Here is a 21,283-nt window from a genome sequence, read left to right as displayed (position 1 = left end):
GAAAGAGAGATAGAGAGAGAGAAGCTTCAGCATGCAGAAAATCCAGAATAACTGGCTTTGCTTTATGCGCTGCCTCGCGCTGCTTACAGAGCCTCTCTCCAGGGGGTAGTGGTGATAATCTATCAGAGTCCCCCTGACACCCTCAACTCCACTCCTGCTGCACAACCAAATTCCTACTGGAACAAAGTGGTTTGGGCAATCTTGTTGCAGCCCAAACTCAGAGCTGTCTCCCCCAGGAAGAACGTTCCCATCACCATCACAGAGGAGGAAGCCAAGCCTCAGAGAGGTGAAGTCATTTGCTCCCAAGATCCCATAGCCAAGTGGTGGCAAAGTCAGGCTCACCAGCTCGCCACAGGGCTGTGCTTGGACTCTGCAATGGTTCAGCCCACCTGGACCATACCACCCCCCCCTCCACTCCACCCTGCAAGGTGGATCAACATCCAGATTTCTCTCTCACTCCAACCTGGGGACCCTTGTCTGATAGATGCCATCGCCTGTGACAACCTGGTGACATACACAGGCAAACTACCACTGACTTATGGCCCCCCCAAACTTAGTGTTCTGCCCACAGATCCAGAAACCTCAGCTGGCACTGCCCCCTTCAGGTCCCTACACGGGCACTGCCAAATAGTAATGTCTGTGATGGTGATGGAAACATTCTGTAGCTCGCTATCCAGTGTGATAGCCACTGGTCACAGGGGATAATTGATCACTTACTTGAAAGTGACCAGGTTGAGAAACTAATTTTGAAGGCATTGAATTTTAATTAACTTCAGGGTATATTTCAATCACCTTATGTGACGACTAGCTACAATATTGGCACAACCCTGGCCCCTCCGTTACTTAGATCCTATCCCAACACAGCTCAAAATCCCAGTGGATCCCTCCTTTCCAGCCTACTCCCATCCCACTCGGCGCCCCCTCAGCCAGGATTTTCAGCCTCCATGCCTTGCATATGCTGTTATAATGCTTGGTAAACCTCACCCCATTCCCACCCCACCACCTGCCTCATTGCTACTCCTACTCCAGGTCTCTGTTCAGATATCTCCTTCTCCCTGCCCCTCAGGCTGAGTGAGGCACCTCTTTGGGCTCTCCCAGCCCCCTGGGCTCCTCCATCCCAGTGCTGATCACCCTGGATCATCATTGCTTGGGGATGGGTCTGCTCCCCCCAACACAGACACAGAACTGTGAGCCCCGCTGGGGACTGAGGACAAAGCAAGAGGTGTCTCAATCACCACTGTGTCTGCAGCACCACTCAGCACAGTGCTGGGCACAGGGAGTGGGTGTTGGGATGAATGAATGAATGAATGGCCACCTACTAGTAGACCTGATTCCTTCCTTGAGCTTTAGTTTCCTCATCTGTGAAATGGGCATAGTTATGTGTGGTAGACGTTGGATGAGGCAGTTGTGTTGGGCCTATCTGCAGGGACCTGCCTGGCCCAGGGGGATTATTCAACCAGAGGACACTAGGACTCCTGTCGTACTCCTGTCGTGCTCCTGTTGTGCTCCTGACGTGCTCCTAACGGTCACACCTCACACTGGGTGGGAAGAAGAGGTTGAAGGGGATTAAGGGAGGAGTCCACGGGAAACCCCAGGAAGCTCCCCAGTCACCCTGATAAACTGGTTCAACCAGTATCTGCAGTCCATCCCGGAGAGCACAAGTGAAGCCTCTGGAGCCTGTGGAAAGGGGGTACTGGGGTTCGGCCAGTTTCAGCAATGTCTGGGAGGCACCCCAAAGATTCCCACTGAGCTGGCCCACTTCGCACAGCCAGGGCCCAGCCGTCCAGCCCTGTCGGTGTCTGCAGTGGCCCTTTGGCACCTCCACAAGACACCAAGATGGAGATTCCTGAGTGGGCCCAGCACTACTTCTCAAAGGGCCTCCTGCTCTTAGGTAAGGAGGAAACACACCCCAGGGCTGAGGGGAGAAGGTGGGACTCAGCCCAGGGGCTGAGGTCTCTTGGGAGAAAGGAAAGATTTGCCAGGGAAGAGGAGTAAGATTGGGGGTTGGAGAGGGTTGAGCTGTAGAATCACAGTGCCATATTCAATTTTACTTTGGAATTTTCTAGAATATCAGAACCATGAGGACAAGAATATTATCTGTTTGGGGATTTTTTTCGGGGGGGGTGTGTATTTTGTTCTTTTGTCCTATTTGCAATAACACATATGATCATCAAACTGCTGCTACAATGTTTACACCTGTTATTGCAAATTCAAACTCCAAGAACTATCCTGGGAATTGACTTAGGTCAGGCTCTGGCTGCCTGGTACAAGGCTGCGCCCACTACAGGCCAGGTTCAGCAACACAGGAGCCTTTCCTCAGATCATCACGAAGACAGGAATTTATTTGTATTTGTTTTCCTGCTATATCCCCAGTGCCTAAAAATCTAGGGAATTTTTTTTTTAAGATTTTATTTTATTTATTCATGAGAGACACACAGAGAGAATCAGAGACATAAGCAGAGGGAGAAGCAGGCTCCCTGCGGGGAGCCCGATGCAGGACTCGATCCGAAGACCTTGAGATCACAACCTGAGCCTAAGGCAGATGCTCAACCACTGAGCCATCCAGGTGCCCCTGAAATCTAGGGAATTTTAGACATATCATATACAATTGGTACTGTGGCATAAATAATATGTATTTCTGTAAGTATTGGTTACATGGATAAATGAATTAATTCAGAGAGTTCAACTGTTTAGAGGCAGACCACACAGCATCTTAGGGCAGAAAAATCTGCTGGACCAATGGGATGAGAAATCTGTGTCTTTCATATCTGGGTTTCCACTCCTGAACCCAGGGCAGACATCACTAATCAATCCCAGTCCTATTTCCAATAAACAGCACTCAGAGTCCTTGTCCCCAGATGAGGACATACAGGGAGAAAAATGCTATGGTTCCTGCCCAACATTTCTGATCTCAGGCCACCCTGTAACTCCCATAGCCTCAATCCTGGCCCTCTGGATCCCACAAGCTCTTGGGCTGCCCTACGCATCCAGAAGATTCCAGAGTATCCTCAAAAGGACCAGGACCTTCTCCTGTCTGTCCAGGGCATCCCAGGCAACTTTCAGGACTTCAACTGGTACCTGGGGGAGGAGACCAATGGTGGCACGATGTTATTCACCTACTTCCCCGATCTCCAGTGGCCCCAGAGGGACGGCAGTGCCATGGGACAGCATGACATCGTTGGCTTCCCCAATGGCTCCATGATGCTGCATCGTGTCCAGCCCACCGACAGTGGCACCTACCAGGTAGCTGTCAACATCAATCCTGCCTGGATCATGAGGGCCAAGACTGAGGTCCAGGTGGCCGGTGAGTGTTGTGCCACTGAGGGAGGGATGGGTTAGGCTAATGCACCCTGGAGGCTACCACAGGCCAGGACCTGTGCAAATACAACTTCCTTTGATTCTCTCATTCATCCATTCAACACAAACTGATGGAGCACCTCCTGGGTGCCAGGCCCTGAAGACATTGTGTGTATCCTCACATGCATCAACTGATAAAATATCCATTGAGTGTCAACCTTGTGCCAGACACTGAGCCAGACCCTGGAGAATGCACCATCTCATTTACTGCTCACAGGCATTAATTAAGGAAATACTGATCGAGCTCCCACTGCGTGCATGGGCCTAAGTGTTACACTGCATTTCTGTCTTCAAGTCCATTAAGTCAAGTATTTATTGATAAATCCACTCTGGGCCAAGTGCTAGACATAGGGTGATGGATAATAGCAGCTACCCTTTCTTGGGCATTTGTTACTTGGGCACACGCCCTCCAGAACATAGCTTCTCAACCTGGGCACCATTAACATCTTAGACTGGCTAATTCCATGTAGGTGGGGGCTGTTCTGGGCACTGTAGGATATTTAGCAGCATCCCTGGCCTCTACCCCCTAGATGCCTGTAGCATTCACCCAGTTGTGACAACCAAAATTGTCTCCAGACATTGCCAAATGTCACCCTCAGTTGAGAACCACTGCCCTATATTAATTCATGTGTATCTTAAAAAACAAACAAACAAACAGGTGAGGGACATCAGTCAGAAGAACATGTGACTCTTGGTCTCTGGGTCGTGAGTTTGAGCCCCACACTGGGTATAGAGCTTACTTAAAAATAAATAAATAAACTTTAAAATTAAATGAGAGGTACCTGGGTGGCTCAGTCGGTTAAGCGTCAGACATCAGCTCAGGTTATGACTTTGGGGTCCTGGGATCAAGCCCCAAATTGGGCTCCCTGCTCAGCAGGAGGTCTGCTTCTCCATCTCTCTCTGCCTCTCCCCTGCCTTGTGCGTGTATGCTCTCGCCCCCCCCAAATAAATAAATAAAATATTTAAAATTAAATTAAATTTAAAAACCCTATGAAATCTGATATGCCATTTACATCTCAATAGAGCTAGAGGAATAAAATAACTTCTCAACTCTCCCAGGCAGACTTGGTCATTAACCATCTGTGTCCCCAGAGGACTCTGGTCATCTCATTACCTCTGTGATTTTCATAATGTGCTCCGATGTGTCACATTCCAAACATGTCTCATGAGGAGAGTAATTCTTCAAAGCAAGAGAGTGAAAACATACTTGTCCTTTTATCATCCGACATCTACCACAGCAGCGGGTGGACACAGTGGGTTCTTAGTTAATGTTCGTTGAATAAAGAAATGAACAAAAACTTTCTCTCTCTCTTTTTTTTTTTTTTTTTTTGAAGAGAGAGAGTGGAAGGAAGGCTAGAGGGAGGGGGAAAGGAGAAATCTCAAGCAGATCCCACCCTGAGTGTGAGGCCTGATTTGAGGCTCAATCTCACAACCCTGAGATCATCATGACCTGAGCTGAAATCAAGAGTCAGACACTTAACTGACTGAACCACCCAAGTGCCCCTGAGTGAAAACTTTCAAAACCAAAAACTCCATGAGGCAGGTACCATTATTGTCTTCATTTTAGAGCTGAGGAAACTGAGGCAGAGTGGAGTAGACCAAGGATTTGATCCCACAAAGTCACAACGGCAGTCTGGGAGCTTAATCATTTCCTCTCAAAGCAGAGAAAAAGGGGTGGGGGGAATCTCCTTGCCTTCTTTCATACGTGGGATGCTGATAATGTGCATGTAAATAATAAAATAAGATCATATTTCAGAGACATTAACAATAGTTATAGCTAACACTATTTATATTAAATGCCTATTATATGCCCACTGTATGTATAATTCATTTAATCTTCACTGCAGTCCTGTAAGGTAGGTGATATTATTGGACTCATTTTATGGATGAGGAAACTAAGGCACAGAGAAGTTATGACTTGTCCAATAAAAAAAAAATTAGGGGGATCCCCGGGTGGCTCAGCGGTTTGGCACCTGCCTTCAGCCCAGGGCGTGATCCCGGGGTCCCTGGATTGAGTCCCACATCGGGCTCCTTGCATGGAGCCTGCTTCTCCCTCTGCCTGTGTCCCTGCCTCTCTCTCTCTCTCTCTCTCTCTCTCTCTGCCCCCCTGAGTCTCTCATGAATAAATGAATAAAATCTTTTTTAAAAAATTAAACAAGGTAATGTGACCTGGAATGAATGAGAGGTCATCATAGAGGCCTTGCCAAAAAAGTGACATTTGAGCAGAGGAAAGGAAGGGAGCCCTACAGATTTCTAAGGGATAGAGTTCCTCACAGAGGGAACAGCAAGTGCAAAGGCCCCGAGGCAAGACTAGCTTGGTGTGTTCAAAGCATATGGACAGAAGGATGCCATGGCTATAAGGCAGTGAGCAAGTTGGGCGTTAGGAGTTGAGGTCCGCGAGGCACACAGGGGCCAGGCTTGTCGGTTGTAGAGAGATTGAAAGAAGCCACTCGGGAGTTTAAAGCAGAGGACTGATCTGATTCACAGTTTAACCCAGCCACAGTTAAGTATGGGCTGAATCTTGTCTATCCAGAAAGAAGCGGAGGCTCAGGTGGAAAAAGGCATGCCCCAACTATTAGGCATCCAGTCATCGAATCAGTGACAGGGTTGGGATTCAAGTGCAGGGCCGCCTGAATGAGACACGTAGCTGCCTCTGCAGATGCGGAGCTGCTCATTCACCCATCCCTTCACCAAAGCTTCCCCCAAGTCCCTCTTCCTCAAGGCCACCTCTGTGTCTGGATTATACTGGGCAGTGCTAGGGACACAGTGCAGGCCGAGGCAGCCCTGGCCCTGCCCTGCAGGGGCTCACAGCCTGGCAGGAGAGATAGATATTAATGAATAATCACACACACACAACAGATCACTATGATCAGTGCAGGGACCATGAAGGAAAGGCACATACAGAGATGATGAGAGTGTAACTAGGGGTAGCAGGGAGGTTGCCCTGGGAAGGCACTCCTTCAACAAAGCTTGAAGGATGACCGGCAGTTCCAAGCAGAGGGGAAAGGAGCTTTGGGAGGTGTTTGGGCAGAGGGTTTGGTCTGTGCAAAGGGCCTGCAGGAAGCTGCAGGGCTCATGAACTGAGCTGGCAGGGGCCAGCATGACTGAGGCAGGAGAGCAGGAGGGGCATCCTCGGAGGCCAGTGCAGCAGGATGTATTCAAACCGAGGCTTGGGTTGTGAGGACAGAAGCTCTCTGCAACTGTCTCACGGTGTAGGGAGCCTTGTAGGGCCCCAGGGTAGCCCCCGGGATGTCGGCTCCAGGAGCCCTGGGTTCACAGCTGTCTCCTTGGAGCCTAGAACAGGGCCAGACACACTGTTGAATAAATGAATGGGTGGGGAGCCCAGCAGAGCTGGTGGGAAATAGTTGTCCAAAACACAAGGGCTCCCTCCTCCTCCTGGGGGTGCCATCTCTGGCCTCATCTCTGCTCAGGAGCTCCATTCTCCTCTTTGCGGCCAGGGTTTCCTGCCAGACCCTAACTGAGTGACAGCGCAGGCTTCTTTGCAGATTCTGAATCTCCTCTTGCAAAAGGCAGAGGTAGGAAGAGAGAAAGCTGAACAGAGAGACAGACAGACCAAGATAGAATTCTGGTTGGTCTGAGGTGCCTGGGTGGCTCAGTCGGTGGTTTTGGCTCAGGTCATGATCTAGGGGTTGTGGGATCAAGCCCCGAATTGGGCTCCACGCTCAGCAGGGTGTCTGCTTCTCCCTCTCCCTCTGCTCCCCTCCCCTCCGTCACCCCTGCTCATATTCTCTCTTATGCGCTCTCCCTCTCTCTCAAATAAATGAATAAATAAAATCTTTATAAATCATCATCATCATCATCATCATCATCATCATCTGGTTGCAGCCTGGTCTATAGCTTCCTTCCCCTTGAGTAAAGGGTCCACACCTTGTCCACGGGCATGGGATCAAGTTGGACAAACAAGATGATGGGGAGCCCAAGGCCAGGGGATTAGGGTGGGGAGGATGAAGAATTCAACACTTGCTCTCTCCATAATAATCATAACATTTTTATCTATTATGGTTTTGGTCACCGCTAATCCCCTAGTGCAGAGCAGTGCTTAGCACACATTAGGTACTGCGTAAATACTTGTAATTCCATCTCCCCTGTGTGAGCACTTACTGTATGCCAGGCACCTGTCAGCTGAGCGCTTTGCTGACCACACTTCATTCCCACTGCCACAGGAACCCTGTTGGGCCCTGGGATGATCCCCGTTTTACAGAGGGGCAAACAGAGACGCAGAGGGCCCACCACCATGCGGCTGGGGCAGGAACCAAGGCCCCAGCTGTGTCTGAGTCCATGTTCCTGGCCCTCCGCCACCTGGTTTTTTCTCAGCCCTGGTAGAATCCACTCCCTCCTGGGAAATGCCTTAGCTTCCAGAAGGCTGAACACAAACAGCAAGGAAGCAAAATGATTCAGCAAAAGGAAGAGCAAAGGAAAAGGCGGAGGGGATGAGGCATAGGCTGGGGTGGGTCCTCACGTCAGGAGGGGTCACCTCAGCAGCCAGGGCATTTCTATTTAAGGACTGCTGTGGCCCTAAATCCAGCCCCTGGCTTGAGGGGGGTGTGGACATGGCTGGGAACTTGTCCTGTGCCCTGGGTAATTCCCACACTTAACCTCTCTTAATCATGAGGGGTGTGGCCTTTAGTGGCTCAGATAGAAGGGGACACTGGAAAGCTGCATTCAGGGTCCCCTGGGTGGCTCAGTGGTTGAGTGTCTGCCTTCAGCCCAGGGCATGATCCCAGGCTCCTGGGATCGAGTCCCACGTCAGGGTCCCCGCAGGGAGCCTGCTTCTCCCTCTGCCTATGTCTCTGCCTCTCTTTGTGTGTGTTTCTCATGAATAAATAAATAAAATCTTTTTTTAAAAAAAGGAGGGGGAGCTGCACTCATTCAACAAACATCTTGAGTATCTCCTGTGTGCCAGGCACTGAGTTTAAGGAAGCAACAGACAAATCTCTGCCCTTTTGGGGTTTCTATGTTGGCGGGCATGTCCTCGATCAGGGACTGGGTCACCGGACAGTGTCCGAGAGAAAAAGAAGCAAAGAAAGCGAGTCTCTGGCAGGGCTCCCCAAGTAGAGGATTCAGAGGCTCCAGGCAGACTGAACACACAAGAAAGGCCCAGGACACCTAGGTCCCCAGCATACCAATGAGGAAAGAGGCTCAGCGAGACGGAGTCAGCTGCCCAAGGTCCCACAGCCAGTAGGCAGCCTAAAGCAGGCTCGAAACCAGAGATGGATCACAGTCATCGCCAGCTCGTGTCCCTTCCCCTGTAAACCCCGTCGTGGGGACTCGGGGCCTTCAAGCAACAGGCTTCTCCAAGCCCCCCAGGCCCTCTGACCCCAGGAAGTTCATTACAGAGCCCAGCTCCCCTTCACCGAACACATGCCAGGTGCTTCACACGCATTTCTCCTTTGAGTCTTCCCTGCCACCGCAAGATGATTCCCGTCCCACAGATGGAGAAACTGAGGCCCACAGCGGTTAGGTAACTTGCACAGGTCACTCAGCTAAGGGGCAGCAGGTGCAGGACTTGAACCCAGGCTGGCGGGCTCTGGAGTCCACACTTTTCGGACCTTATTCTGCTTCATCATGAACAACCACCATCGAGGACTAACTGGCTGGTGTCAGGATTTATGTGACCTCTAGTCAAATGGCCAAAGTTTTCCGAATTTGTTCCCCAAAGTAGCTGTAAAATGAGGGCAATTGCCCCTCCCGCCATGGATCGCTGTGAGGACCAACTGGGAAATCCAAGCGAAGTCGCTGTTTTTGAGGCCGTGGAAATCAACCAAGTCCAGCGCTGGCAATGAGGAAAGCAAAGGTGTTATGCTATATGTTGGCAAATTGAACTCCAATAAAAAGAATTTTTTTTAAAAAAGAGCCTTTTCAGCAAAGGCTATTTATTCAGAGCCTGCTGTAATAAGGGAGTCAACCAACCCCTATCACTTGCATTTAGGCAGAGACTCAAAGGCAGGCAGGTGGGGGGGAAGCTTCCTAGTGGAAGAAAGAGAAGACTTCAGCTGTCTTCAGCTCCTCCTGATTGGAGGTTGTTGTCACGGGGCTAGGTGGGGTGCCTATTTGGCTTTCTCCTAAGTTAGAAGCAGGGACAAAGTTAGAAGCAGGGACAAAAATTAGGGAAGCAGTCGGTTATTAATCATGTCCTGGCCACTTAGGGCCAACTCGTACAGAAGCTACTGTTTCTTTTCCCGGACTGTCACTGGAGATAGCAATCTGGCTTCCCTGTAAGTCTGACTCAAAGCAGGCTGGCGTCACCAGCTGTTTGTGAGAGGGCTGGTCTTCCTGGCAGTTCACCATAGGTTGTGGACTGGAATTCTTTTTTTTTTTTTTTTAAGATTTTATTTATTTATTCATGAGAATAGAGAGAGAGGTAGAGACATAGGCAGAGGGGGAAGCAGGCTCCCTGCGCGGAGCCCAATGAGGGACTCAATCCCGGGACCTCCGGGGTCACAACCTGAGCCAAATGTGTCTAGATGTTCAACTGCTGAGCCACTCAGGCGTCCCTGGAATTCTATTTTTGTATACAGTTTGGTCATTGTCCACTGTGGTCTCTCGAAGCACTTTTTTTAAAGATTTTATATATTTTTTTTTATTCATGAGAGACACAGAAACGCAGAGACATAGGCAGAGGGAGAAACAGACTCCTCGAAAGGAGCCCAATACGAGACTGGATCCCAGGACCCCGGGATCACGACCTGAGCCGAAGGCAGACGCTCAACCACTGAACCACTCAGGCGTCCGTCTCGAAGCACTTTTTCAGATGTGTTTGTATCTAATCAAAGATACACATGGAGAAATATGATCCACGGAAGAAGACCCAGATGATTCTTTGTTGGGATAACTGAGTATAGATGGTCCCAGGGCCCAGAAAGAGAAAAGCCAAAAAGAAAACTTTCAGTCGTAGAAGAAATCAAATGTGGGGCTCCGTTCTGGTTACTTCTTGATACGGAACAAACTCAGTGGTATAGAACAATGACCATTTTATTATGTTCATGATTATTGGGATCGGGAATTCAGACAGGGCACAGCAGGGATGGCTTATCTGCTTCATGATGTCTGGGGCCTCAGATGAGAAGACTCAGAGGCTAAGACTGGCTCAAACGCTAGAAGCTGGAATCATCCAGAAGTGTCTTTAGGCAGATAGGTGGAGGCTCACCCTGACTGTGAGCTGGGAACTTAGCTGGGGCTATCCATCAGATCTTTGTCAGCTGGTCTCTCCAGTGTGACTGCTTGGGCTTCCTCACAACACAGAGCCTGGGTTCTTAGGGGGAGAGCAAGTATTCCAAAAAACCAAAGCAGAAACTCTATGGCTTCTTCTGACTTAGCCCTGAAAGTCACGCAGCATCACGTACATTGTATTCTTTGGATTACAAGTGAGTCACTAAGATTAGCCGAGATTCAAGGGAGGGGTCTTAGACCCTGCTACTACATTAGAGAACGGTAAGATCATATCACAGAAGAGATCCTGTCGCAATCGACTTTGAAAAAGACAGTGATTCACAGGCTCCCTCTTTTCAAGTTCACTGTTTATGATGAAAGTCAGAAAATATAAAAAATTCTAAAAAGAGGACACTTGATCGTGTGATTCAGGCAGGGTTCTTGCTACTGGAAAAGAAACTGCTTCTAGCTGATTTAAGCAGAAAAGTAGATTAAAGGATCCTGAACAATTCAAATATTCTCCAGGGTGTCAAGGAACCAAGCTTAGGAGGCACTGAATCCGGATCCTCAGTACATCAGAATAGAGCCTTATTTAGAAATAGCATCTTTTATTTTTTTAATATATATTTTTTATTGGAGTTCGATTTGCCAACATATAGTATAACACCCAGTGCTCATCCTCTCAAGTGCCCCCCTCAGTGCCCGTCACCCAGTCACCCCATCCTCCCGCTCACCTCCCCTTCCACTACCCCTTGTTCACTTCCCAGAGTTAGGAGTCTCTCATGTTTTGTCACCCTCTTTAATTTTTCCTGCTCATTTTCTCTCCTTTCCCCTATCATCCCTTTCACTATTTTTTATATTTGCCGTATGAGTGAAAGCATATAATGATTGTCCTCCAATTGACTTATTTCACTCAGCATAATACCCTCCAGTTTCATCCACGTCAAAACAAATGATGGGTATTTGTCGTTTCTAATGGCTGAGTAATATTCCATTGTATATATAGACCACATCTTCTTTATCCATTCATCTTTTGATGCAGTGAAAAACCGAGATACCTGCACCCCAATGTTTATAGCAGCAATGTCCACATAGCCAAACTGTGGAAGGAGCCTCGGTGTCTATTGAAAGATGAATAGAAATAGCATCTTTAGGGATGCCTGAGTGGCTCAGTGATTGAGCATTTTTCTTCAGCTCAGGTCATGATCCTGGAGTCCTGGGATCAAGTCCCACATCAGGCTCCCTGCAGAGATCCTGCTTCCCCCTCTTGCTTATGTTTCTGTCTCTCTCTCTCTCTCTGTGTGTGTGTGTCTCTCTCATGAATAAATAAATAAAATCTCTAAAAAGAAAGAAAAAGAAAGAAAGAAAGAAAGAAAGACCATCTTTATAGAGGCAATCAAGTTAAAATGAGATCGCTAGGCTCAGCCCTAATCCAATACTACTCGTATCCTTATAAAATGGGAAATTCAGACACAGAGTTTTGTATGTGAACTTGCTCAGGGTTCTGATGTCAGCAGCAACGTTCAACACTGTGCTCTAAGGCATCTTTGAACGAGCTGTCCATGTACGGAGGTGCAAAGGAGGCTGGGAAATGTCTTTATCTGGGGCAGGCTTGTGCCCAGTTCAAGTTCGGGGTTCTCTTTCCAAGAGAGAAGGAGGCATGATTAATGCCTTCAGGGTAGCAAGATGACTTTACGGTTCCCAAGGCTCACAAGCCCACGCTTCCAGACCAGGGTCCCTTCCTCCGACCCCCTCTGGACCACACCGCTTCACTTGCACTCTGCTTGGACCAACCTGAGCCAATTAGGAAGGCCAAAGGAATGCAAGAGCGCTGACTGGCTTAGGTCTGAGCGGCTGCCCTTCCTGATGTGGTGGCTGTGACAAGGGATGGATAAGCTAAGGGAGTCTACCCAGAGCTGGAGGCGGGATCCATCCCTCCCTGAACTCCTGGAGGCTTCACATGGTGGAGGGGTAGAAGGTTCCAGCTGAGGAGACACCCACATGTCTGTAGCTGCGGCACAGGGGTGCAGGAGCACCTGGCTCCCGAGATCCCAAACAGACCAAGTTTGGCCACTCTCTGCAGACAAAATCCAAAGGCAGAGAGAGGAGAGGTAGGAAAACAAAGGGATTTATTTATTTCAGTGAGGCCAACACCAGGAAGACAGCACACTAGCATCTCAAAGACTGTCTCCAAAGCACTGAAAATACATCTAGGTTTATATAAGGAAGATGTGAGACAAAGGTCAGGGATACGTGCAGGTGGGCAGTAAAGGTCAGGTCAATTGTTGTCTCGGGGTCAGTCAAGAGGGCTCTTGCTGGCTCAGAGCAGTCCCTACTGCTTGAAGGGGTAGTTTCCGCTCCCATCACAGGATGCCTTGCACACAGAATCTTTTGCATGAGTTAAGAGACAAGCTGGAAAGAACTTAACCAATTAACAAGTACAGACTAAGGTCAGAATGGAGGTAGTTGAAGTGCTCTTTCTTTCTTTCTTTCCTTCTTTCTTTCTTTTTTTCTTTCTTTCTTTCTCTTTCTTTCTTTCTTTCTTTCTTTCTTTCTTTCTTCTTTCTTTCTTTCTTTCTAAGATTTATTTATTTGAGAGAGAGAGAGCACGTGCATGCAAACAGAGGGAGGGGCAGAGGGAGAGAGAGAATCTCAAGCAGCACTGAGCAAAGGGGCCCAATGAGGGGCTCGATCTCATAACCCTGAGATCGTCTACGGCCATACCACCCTGAACGTGCCCGATCTTGTCTGATCTCATAACCCTGAGATCATGACCTGAGTCGAAATCAAGAGTCAACGCTTAACCGTCTGAGCCACCCAGGTGCCCCTGAAGTGCTCTTTCATGTCCAATCTACCAACATGAACCAATTAATTGCATAATTAAGCAAGTAAGCGGGATCCCTGGGTGGCGCAGCGGTTTAGCGCCTGCCTTTGGCCCAGGGCGCGATCCTGGAGACCCGGGATCAAGTCCCACGTCGGGCTCCTGGTGCATGGAGCCTGCTTCTCCCTCTGCCTATGTCTCTGCCTCTCTCTCCCTCTGTGTGTGACTATCATAAATAAATAAAAATTTAAAAAAAATTAAGCAAGTAAGCTATGAAGGAAATGCCTATCAGGAGTCTCCTTGGCCTGGGGTTGTCAGAGAAGGCTTCCAGAGGGAGCTGGGAGTGGAAAAGTGAGCAGGAGTTATATAGAGAGAGCATGCCAGCCAGAGGGAACAGCATGGGCAAAGGCTGGGCAGCCCCAGACAGCGAGGAAGGGAGCTGTGGGTGATGGAACTGCATGGGTGGACAGGGCAGCAGGGGCCAGAGCAAGAAGATGCAGGAGAAGGGGCTCTGGATGATGTAAGAAGATGAGGCAACAGGGCCTGGGTGGAGAGGACAGGAACCGGGGGACCCTTTGAGTCAGCTGACCTGGCCTCAGCCCCACCCCACCTCCTGAGTCATTCACAGAAGCCACTGGAATTCCACTTGCTGTTGTGAAAGTCAAAAAGGAAGGAGGTGGGGGCGCCTGGCTGGCTCAGTCGGTAGAGCATGCAATTCTTGATCTCTGGGGCTTGAACTCAAGAGAGTTGCGTGTGAGGCTACTTAAGAATTAATTAATTAGGGGATCCCTGGGTGGCGCAGCGGTTTGGTGCCTGCCTTTGGCCCAGGGCGCGATCCTGGAGACCCGGGATCGAATCCCACGTCAGGCTCCCGGTGCATGGAGCCTGCTTCTCCCTCTGCCTGTGTCTCTGCCTCTCTCTCTCTCTGTAACTATCATAAATAAATAAAAATTAAAAAAAAAAGAATTAATTAATTAGTTAATTAATTAATTAAAAAGGTAGAAGATGCGAAAGCTGCTAAGTTCCAGTGTCTGGAAGAGGGCCTGCCTTCTATCTTCTGCCCAAATGCAACCTCTCGGGGCCTTAGTGTATCTGCAGAACGGGCCTGACTTAACCACCTCCCCAGGCCAGGGGGGCAAGGACCACATATGCCCAGACACAACCTATCTTCTTCCTCCCAGTGAGAAAAATACATTTTAAAACGGGTTTTGGACACTCTGAACAGATAAACTTTTAGGGAAATGGATGAAATAGGCGAATATTGAGTGATTTAATTATATACACACACAAATACATATATATGTGTGTATGTATGTATATATGGTGACACTCTAGTCCATTTGGAAATGATGGTCTACACTCCAGTCACGCAGAGCCTGATACAGTTCCTTCCCATCCTTCAAGGGTTCGTGGGACACAGGCCCCTCTTTTGGAAGCTACACAGAGTGGTCCTCAGGAGCTCAGGTGGCCCAGTTGTGATCCTAGCATTCATTGCACCTGGTGTGAGCCCTTGGGCAGGTTAGCTCACCTCTCCATGCCTCATTTACTCATCTTTTAAATGGCATAGATCTTACTTTGTTGGATAATTGAAAGAACAGTGTGTGTGTGTGCGCGCATTCAATCTTCACAACAACTCTACAAGGTAGATACTCTTATCATCCCCATTTCACAAATGGGAAGAGGCACAGCGAGTTTGAGTCATCTGCCCATGTACCCCAGCATTTTGACCTCAGAGTCTACAAGTTTAGCTGCCAAGAAAGGTTGGGATATAACAGGTGTTCAGCATGATATGAAAGACTGGAGGTCCTCATGGTGGGGGTAGGAAGTCAGGTAGGCTCCATTCCAAACCTGGCAGGTGGGGTTTGAGAACCCCACACATCAAGATCCTTTGTCCCCCCACAAAACAGAGGACATCCCCTAAAAGAATGGAGGTGTCTATCAACTAAGTTGAGAAAAAGCAGGCAGGTGGGGTGAGGTGGGGGGATGTGTCAGGAAGCAGATTTCAGGTTTGCCAAAGATGGTAGGAAATCTTAGGGAAGCAGAGATTTTGAGGTGGGGAGAGCCAAGGAGTTCCATCTGGGGGCGCTGAGTTTTACGTGCAGCAGAATCAACTAGACAGGTGGATGCTCAGCTCTGAAAAGCAGGAGAAAGCTCTAGGCTGGGGACAGGAAACTGCACATCAGTGCTCTATGGACAGTCACTGATGCAGGGGGGAGGGGCGTGGGGAGGCCCTCCCAGGACATCTCACAGGCTTCTCTCTCTCTCTCTTTCTCTCTCTCTCTCTCTCTCCCTCTCCCTCATACCCCTCAGAAGAGCATAAGGAGCTGCCCATCATACACCTGCCCGTGAGTGCTGGGATCATGGCTGCCATCATAATTGGGTCCCTCTCTGCCGGGTCCCTCTTCATCTGCTGCATTGCCCATCTCCTGTTAACAGGAGGCTGGAGGGGCCAGAGCCACAGGTACAGGGGCCCAGCCTCTCTGTCCCTCTGTCTTCTTCCCCACCTCTTGCATCCCACTGATTGATTCTTCTGGGAGTCATGTCCTCTGACTCATACACAATCTCATCAAATCTCAGAACTCTTTTTTTTTTTTTTTTAAAGAAGCAGTTTCTTTTTATTTATTTATTTATGTCACACACAGAGAGAGAGGCAGAGACACAGGCAGAGGGAGAAGCAGGCTCCATGCACCGGGAGCCCGACGTGGGATTCAATCCCGGGTCTCCAGGATCGCGCCCTGGGCCAAAGGCAGGCGCCAAACTACTGCGCCACCCAGGGATCCCCAAATCTCAGAACTCTTGAGGTGAAAAAGATCTTTCTATCCTATATTAGGCAGAATTTGCCCTGCGAGAGGCAGAAACCCTACCTTCAAATGGGCTTACAAAGAATTAAAAGGTTTTTGGGGGTCCTATATGAGCTTCAGGTATGGCTGGATCCAAGAACTCGATTTTGGCAAGAGGTTTTTCCATATACCTCTCAACTCTGCCTTTCTCAGTGGTGGCTTCATTCTCAGGAAGGACCTTCCCTTTTGGTGTGATGAGATAGCACCCAGGGGCCCCAGGCTTATATCCCATCAGCTCAGCGGCCACAGAGAGAAGACCACACCTAGCTCCTGACACCTCCAGCAAAAGCCCCGGGGCTGCTTCTCCCCAGCTTAACTCAAATCACATGTCCTATGAGGACCAACCACTGTAGCCAGGCGCTCGAATGTCCCAATTGGCCAAATCTGGGTTATTTGCGCAGCTCTGGAGTCAGAGGACCAACCCAGCTCCATGTGACTAGATGGATTCAGAGTGGGGAAGGGTTCCCTACCTGCCCTCCCCCCAAAAAAACAGACGTTATTACAAAAGAAGCAGGGTGGACAGGTGGGCAGGTAAAGGCATCAGATGGTGCCCACTTCTGTATGGAGGAGAGAGGCTGGGGCCTGTTTTCCCAGGAGACAATCTATTCCTATTTGCCGCAGTGATGTCATGTACTTTTTTTTTTTAATTTTTTTTTGTTTGTTTGTTTTTGTACTTTTTAAATAAAGGTATTCAAATGAGCTGATTCAAAGAGAAATATCAAGGAAATCGTGAGACAGGTGGATAGAGCAGAATCATTTGGATGGTCTGTATCAACAGTGACATTAGGGAAACATTACTCATTGGCATATGGCAGCAGCTGGGGAAACTGAGGAAGGACTCTGGGGCCAGGGATTATGGGAGAAGAGGTGGGGATAGGGTAGGTCTTGTCCTAACTCGCTCTGAAGCAGGGACCATCTCACTCTCTGATGGACTGATGGGCTTTTCCAGCTTCTCTTAAGTCTCTCTCCACCCACCCAAGCCTCTTACTACCCTAATATTGGTTCTCTCCATATGTCCCCAGGATGACACCCACAGAGAAGCCAGAGGCGCGCCCCAACCTCAATGCTGGTAAGTAAGCCAGGGGTCCCGGTGGCTACTGGCCCTCCTCCGGGCTCCTTCCTCTTCACCCCATCAGCCACACACACCCTCCCCCTCCTCTGCTGGGGACCTCCCAATCACTTCACCCCAAACCTGCTTTTCCTCCTCTTCTCAGTGGCTGGCACATCTAGTCCTGGCTGTTCCACTCCTGGGGCACCACACCTGGCCCAGGCTGGCCTCCCGGCCTCCAGGCTGGCCTCCACCCCACCCCCGGGCAGGGTGCTTCTAAAACTCTCACCCTGTCACTCCTCGGCTCAAAGGCCCTCCATAGCTCTTCCCCACCAGGGTCCGTAGGACAGGGTCAGCCTCCTTTACACGTCTCTCCAGACCCCTGCAAACTGATCGCCACTGTCTTTCCTGGCTTCATCTCCCACGTGTAACATTCCTGCCCTGCCCTTAAAAACAAAACAAATAAACAATATAAAACAATAAACAAATAAACAATATAAAACAAATTGAATATATATATATAATCCAGACAGGCCCAACGTGTCACAGCTCCTCAGCCATGGCAGGCTATCTCCCGCCAGCCACTCATGCCTGCTTTTGCGTAGCTCTCACTTCTCTTTCCAGTCTTGGCTGTCCCCTCCTCCAGGAAGTCCTCCCTGATCCCCCTTCCGGGAACCCTCGGGGCTCCCCCACTCACCCCTACCCACTCTGGGTTATCCCTATCTGGGGACAGATCTGTCTCCCCCACTGGACTGGGAGCCCCAGGAGGGCAGGGTCCCCAGCACAGGGCTGGGCAAGACAGGGATTTGCACAAGTGTTAGCTGAGTAAATGAGTGCTGACAGCAGCCAGCAGGGTCCTGTGGGACCTGCCAGCCAGTTCCTCCCTTGTCCCCTGCTTCAGGTGACCAGCACATCTATGAGGTGATGCCGTCTCCGACCCACCTGGTGTCTCCCCTCGGGGGCACAGCGTCCATGAACAACACCATGGTGAGCCCCCACCTGTCCCCCAAAGCCCCCTGGTGGCTCCCCTGGGGGTTCACTGTGGCATCTGGCACCTTGTCCCCCACTGCAAGAACACGACTCTGTGGGATGCTCCCTACTTTTTTTTTTTTTTTTTTTTTAAGATTTTACTTATTTATTTGAGAGAGAGAGAGAGAGCACAAGTAGGCAGAGTGGCATAGAGAGGGAGAAGCAGACACATGCTGAGCACGGAGCCCCATGCGGGGCTTGATCCCAGGACCCTGAGATCATGAGCTGAGCTGAAGGCAGATGCCCAACCGACTGAGCAACCCGGGTGTCCCCGGGATGCTCCCTACTTTAAAGCCACCAGGAAGAGAGTCTGGGAAGACACAACATAGAGCCTTTGTCTCTGGGGCATGGAGGCTGAGGGTGGGGGTGGGGAGGGCTCTATTTTCCCTCTTCCGCTTGTCTGTAGTTTCTCCATGGGGCGGATACGGGTGGGAAGGGATGATAAGAAGAATTCTATTGGGAGGCCTGGGTGGCTTAGCCATAGAGTGTAATCCTGAAGCCCTGGGATCGAGAGTCCCAACTCCGGCTCCCTGCATGGAGCCTGCTTCTCCCTCTGCCTGTGTCTCCGCCTTTCTCTCTCTCTCTGTGTGTCTCTCATGAATAAATAAATAAAATCTTAAAAAAAAAAGTAGAAGACGAAGAATTCAATTGAATAAGAGGAAAAATGTCAAAAGCCTAAACTAAAAGTGTGGAGCCACAGGTGTGGACGGGAGGCGGGGTGTGAAGGCCGTCATAGTCAGGACACCCAGGAAGGGGCGAGGCGGATTTGGAATCCAGGTCGGGCCTGACACCCAAGGCCAAAGGTTGGAGGGTGTGGGAGTGCCAGGGCCCCCCTCACCAGTGCTCTTCCCTTGCAGCCCCTGCCCCAGCAGCAGCCGGAGCCAGAGAACCACCCCTACCAGGTGTGGAGCTGGGAAGGGGGGTTGGGGGAAGGGCGGCTCCTGACAATGGGCGGGAGGGGGGGCGGCGGGGCCATCCTCACCTAACTGCCACCTGCTCTCAAGTCTCTAGCTCCCCGGAACACAGTCCAGCCCCTCCCTTCCTGGGGTTACACTTCCCTCCTTCTTAGAAGGATTCCAAGACTGCAAATTTGCGCAGGAGGAAATGAAGCTGGGAGAGGGAAGGGTGGCGCCCAGGGTCACACAACAGGTCAGAGCCCAAGTCGACCCCACTTAAGGGACCTATTCCTGGGCCTGGGCCCCAGCCCCTCTCTGTCCCCTCCCATCTGCCCCTAGATCTCTGTGTCCATGTGTCTCTCTACATTTCTCTGTACATGGCTCTACACCTCTCAGGATGGCTCCCACTCTTGCTGTCATTCTCTGGCTCCCTATGTCCTTTTCTCTCTCTCTCTCTCTGTCCCTCTCTCCTTTTCTCTGCCCTGTCCCTCCTGTCTTTTCATCTCTGTCATTCCGTGCCCACCCCTTTCTCTGGGTCTCCACGGCCTGGTGCCTCCGCCTCTTGCACACCTCTCTCCTTCTTGCTCTTCCCTCTCTCCAGCTGTGTTCTCCCCGTGTGCCTCAGGCTCCGCCTGGCTCCCCCGACCCCGACTCTGACCCCCACCCAGGATCCCTCTCTTTTTCTCCCCGCCAGGACCTGCTGAACCCCGACCCTGACCCCTACTGCCAGCTCACGCCAACCCACTGAAGAGGTCCCAGGCCCCTGAAAGAGCGAAAGCCTCAGCCCTCCCCTGAGGGCTTGGTGCCCACAGAAAAGCCACACCACAGACCCCACAGGACCAGGCCACCACACCTGTGGGGCCGACTCAAATGAAGACTCAGTATGGCATCAGGCAGGGGGCATGGGGGGGCAAGAGATCATGATGGGCCCAGCTCCTCTCTGACCCTCTGAGTTTATAACCTGCTCTCAGGGCTGGTCTGTCTAGCAACCTGGCCTGGGCCATGTGCCTGGGAAAGGCAGGCTCTTGCCTTCTCCTAACCCAAGGATCCTCACACACACTGGATGTTTGGGGGTGCGGAGAGTGGACTCAGGCCTGCCTCAAGCCAGACCTCACAGGCTCCTACTTGCTGGGCTGCTGTTGGCCCACAACACCCCACTCCTGCTCCCTGGTTGTCCTAGGAGCTCCTTCTGCTGGGGTCAAGGCAGCCCCCGGACACACAGCCCCAAACAATAAGGCATATGGCAGGGACGGCTGGCCTTCCAGGCCTGTGGCCCCCGATGCAGAACTGGCCGGTTACCACAGCTGTCGGACCCCTTCCCTGCTCCGGCAGGGCCAATCCAGTCCCTCTCGAGATCTGGTCTCTCAGAACCTGTGGCCAGTTTCTGCCTATTGCCTGGGACTCTGAATCTTACCAAGGCCCTCAGGCAGCAGTTCTCTTCCCTACCCCCACCCAAAACCCCGGTCCCAAATGTAAGCCCCATCTGTCGCCCCTTAATTTAATTACTTAATTTAATCACTCATTCAACAATAAATAAACTGTGTGTTATGCACAGTTCTGGACTCTGCGGCTTTGGGAGGAAACAAAACAGACAAAACCTTCTGTTCTCCTAGAGGGGCGCTATGGCAGAGGAGAGAGTCAGCAAAGTAACTAATATGCGTGGTGTGCTGGATGGTGATAAGAAGAGAAGGGGAAATGAGGAAAGAAGAGGGTTGGAAGTGTGGAGGGACTGTGATTTTCAATAGGAAGGTCAGAGAAGGCCTCGAAGAGAAGGTGACGATGAGCAAAGACCTAAAGGAGGAAAGAGAGGAATGTAGGGATCTGGAGGGAGAGCATTCCAGGCAGAGGAAGCAGCAAGTGCAAAGGCCCTGAGGTAGGAGTATGCCTGGGGAGTTCAAGGAGCAGCAAAGAGGCCAGGGTGGTGGGAGCAGAGGAAGGAAAAGGGAAAGAATGAGGGTGAGGTCAGGGAGATGAGGAGCAGCAGATAGTGCAGGGCACAGGGCCCCCCATCTAAGGCACAGCAGGCTGTCGCTTTTGCTCTGGAAGCTGAAAAAAAGACCATGTCGTAGGCTGAATAAAGTTGTCTATGTGCTAATGCCCTGTGAATGTTACCTTACATGGC

General features: G+C 50.4%; 1 protein-coding gene and 1 non-coding gene across 2 annotated transcripts; one reads left to right on the top strand and one right to left on the bottom strand.

Moving 5' to 3' along the window:
• The first annotated feature begins 32 nt into the window (after positions 1 to 32).
• CEACAM19 (CEA cell adhesion molecule 19) lies at positions 33 to 20,681 on the top strand. The gene is given in 8 exon segments (XM_072784366.1): positions 33 to 1,891; positions 2,937 to 2,963; positions 2,966 to 3,304; positions 15,659 to 15,809; positions 17,211 to 17,257; positions 18,138 to 18,223; positions 19,123 to 19,167; positions 19,856 to 20,681. Coding segments are annotated over 8 exon segments (804 nt in total). The 5' UTR covers positions 33 to 1,836; the 3' UTR covers positions 19,910 to 20,681.
• Positions 2,144 to 2,325, bottom strand: LOC140608983 (small Cajal body-specific RNA 16). The gene has a single exon (XR_012010982.1).
• Positions 20,682 to 21,283: the final 602 nt, after the last annotated feature.

This window comes from Canis lupus, chromosome 1 (genome assembly GCF_048164855.1).
Source record: "Canis lupus baileyi chromosome 1, mCanLup2.hap1, whole genome shotgun sequence".
NCBI lineage: Eukaryota > Metazoa > Chordata > Mammalia > Carnivora > Canidae > Canis > Canis lupus.
The sequence above is the reverse complement of the archived record's forward strand: the minus strand, read 5'-3'. Positions and strand labels throughout refer to the sequence as shown.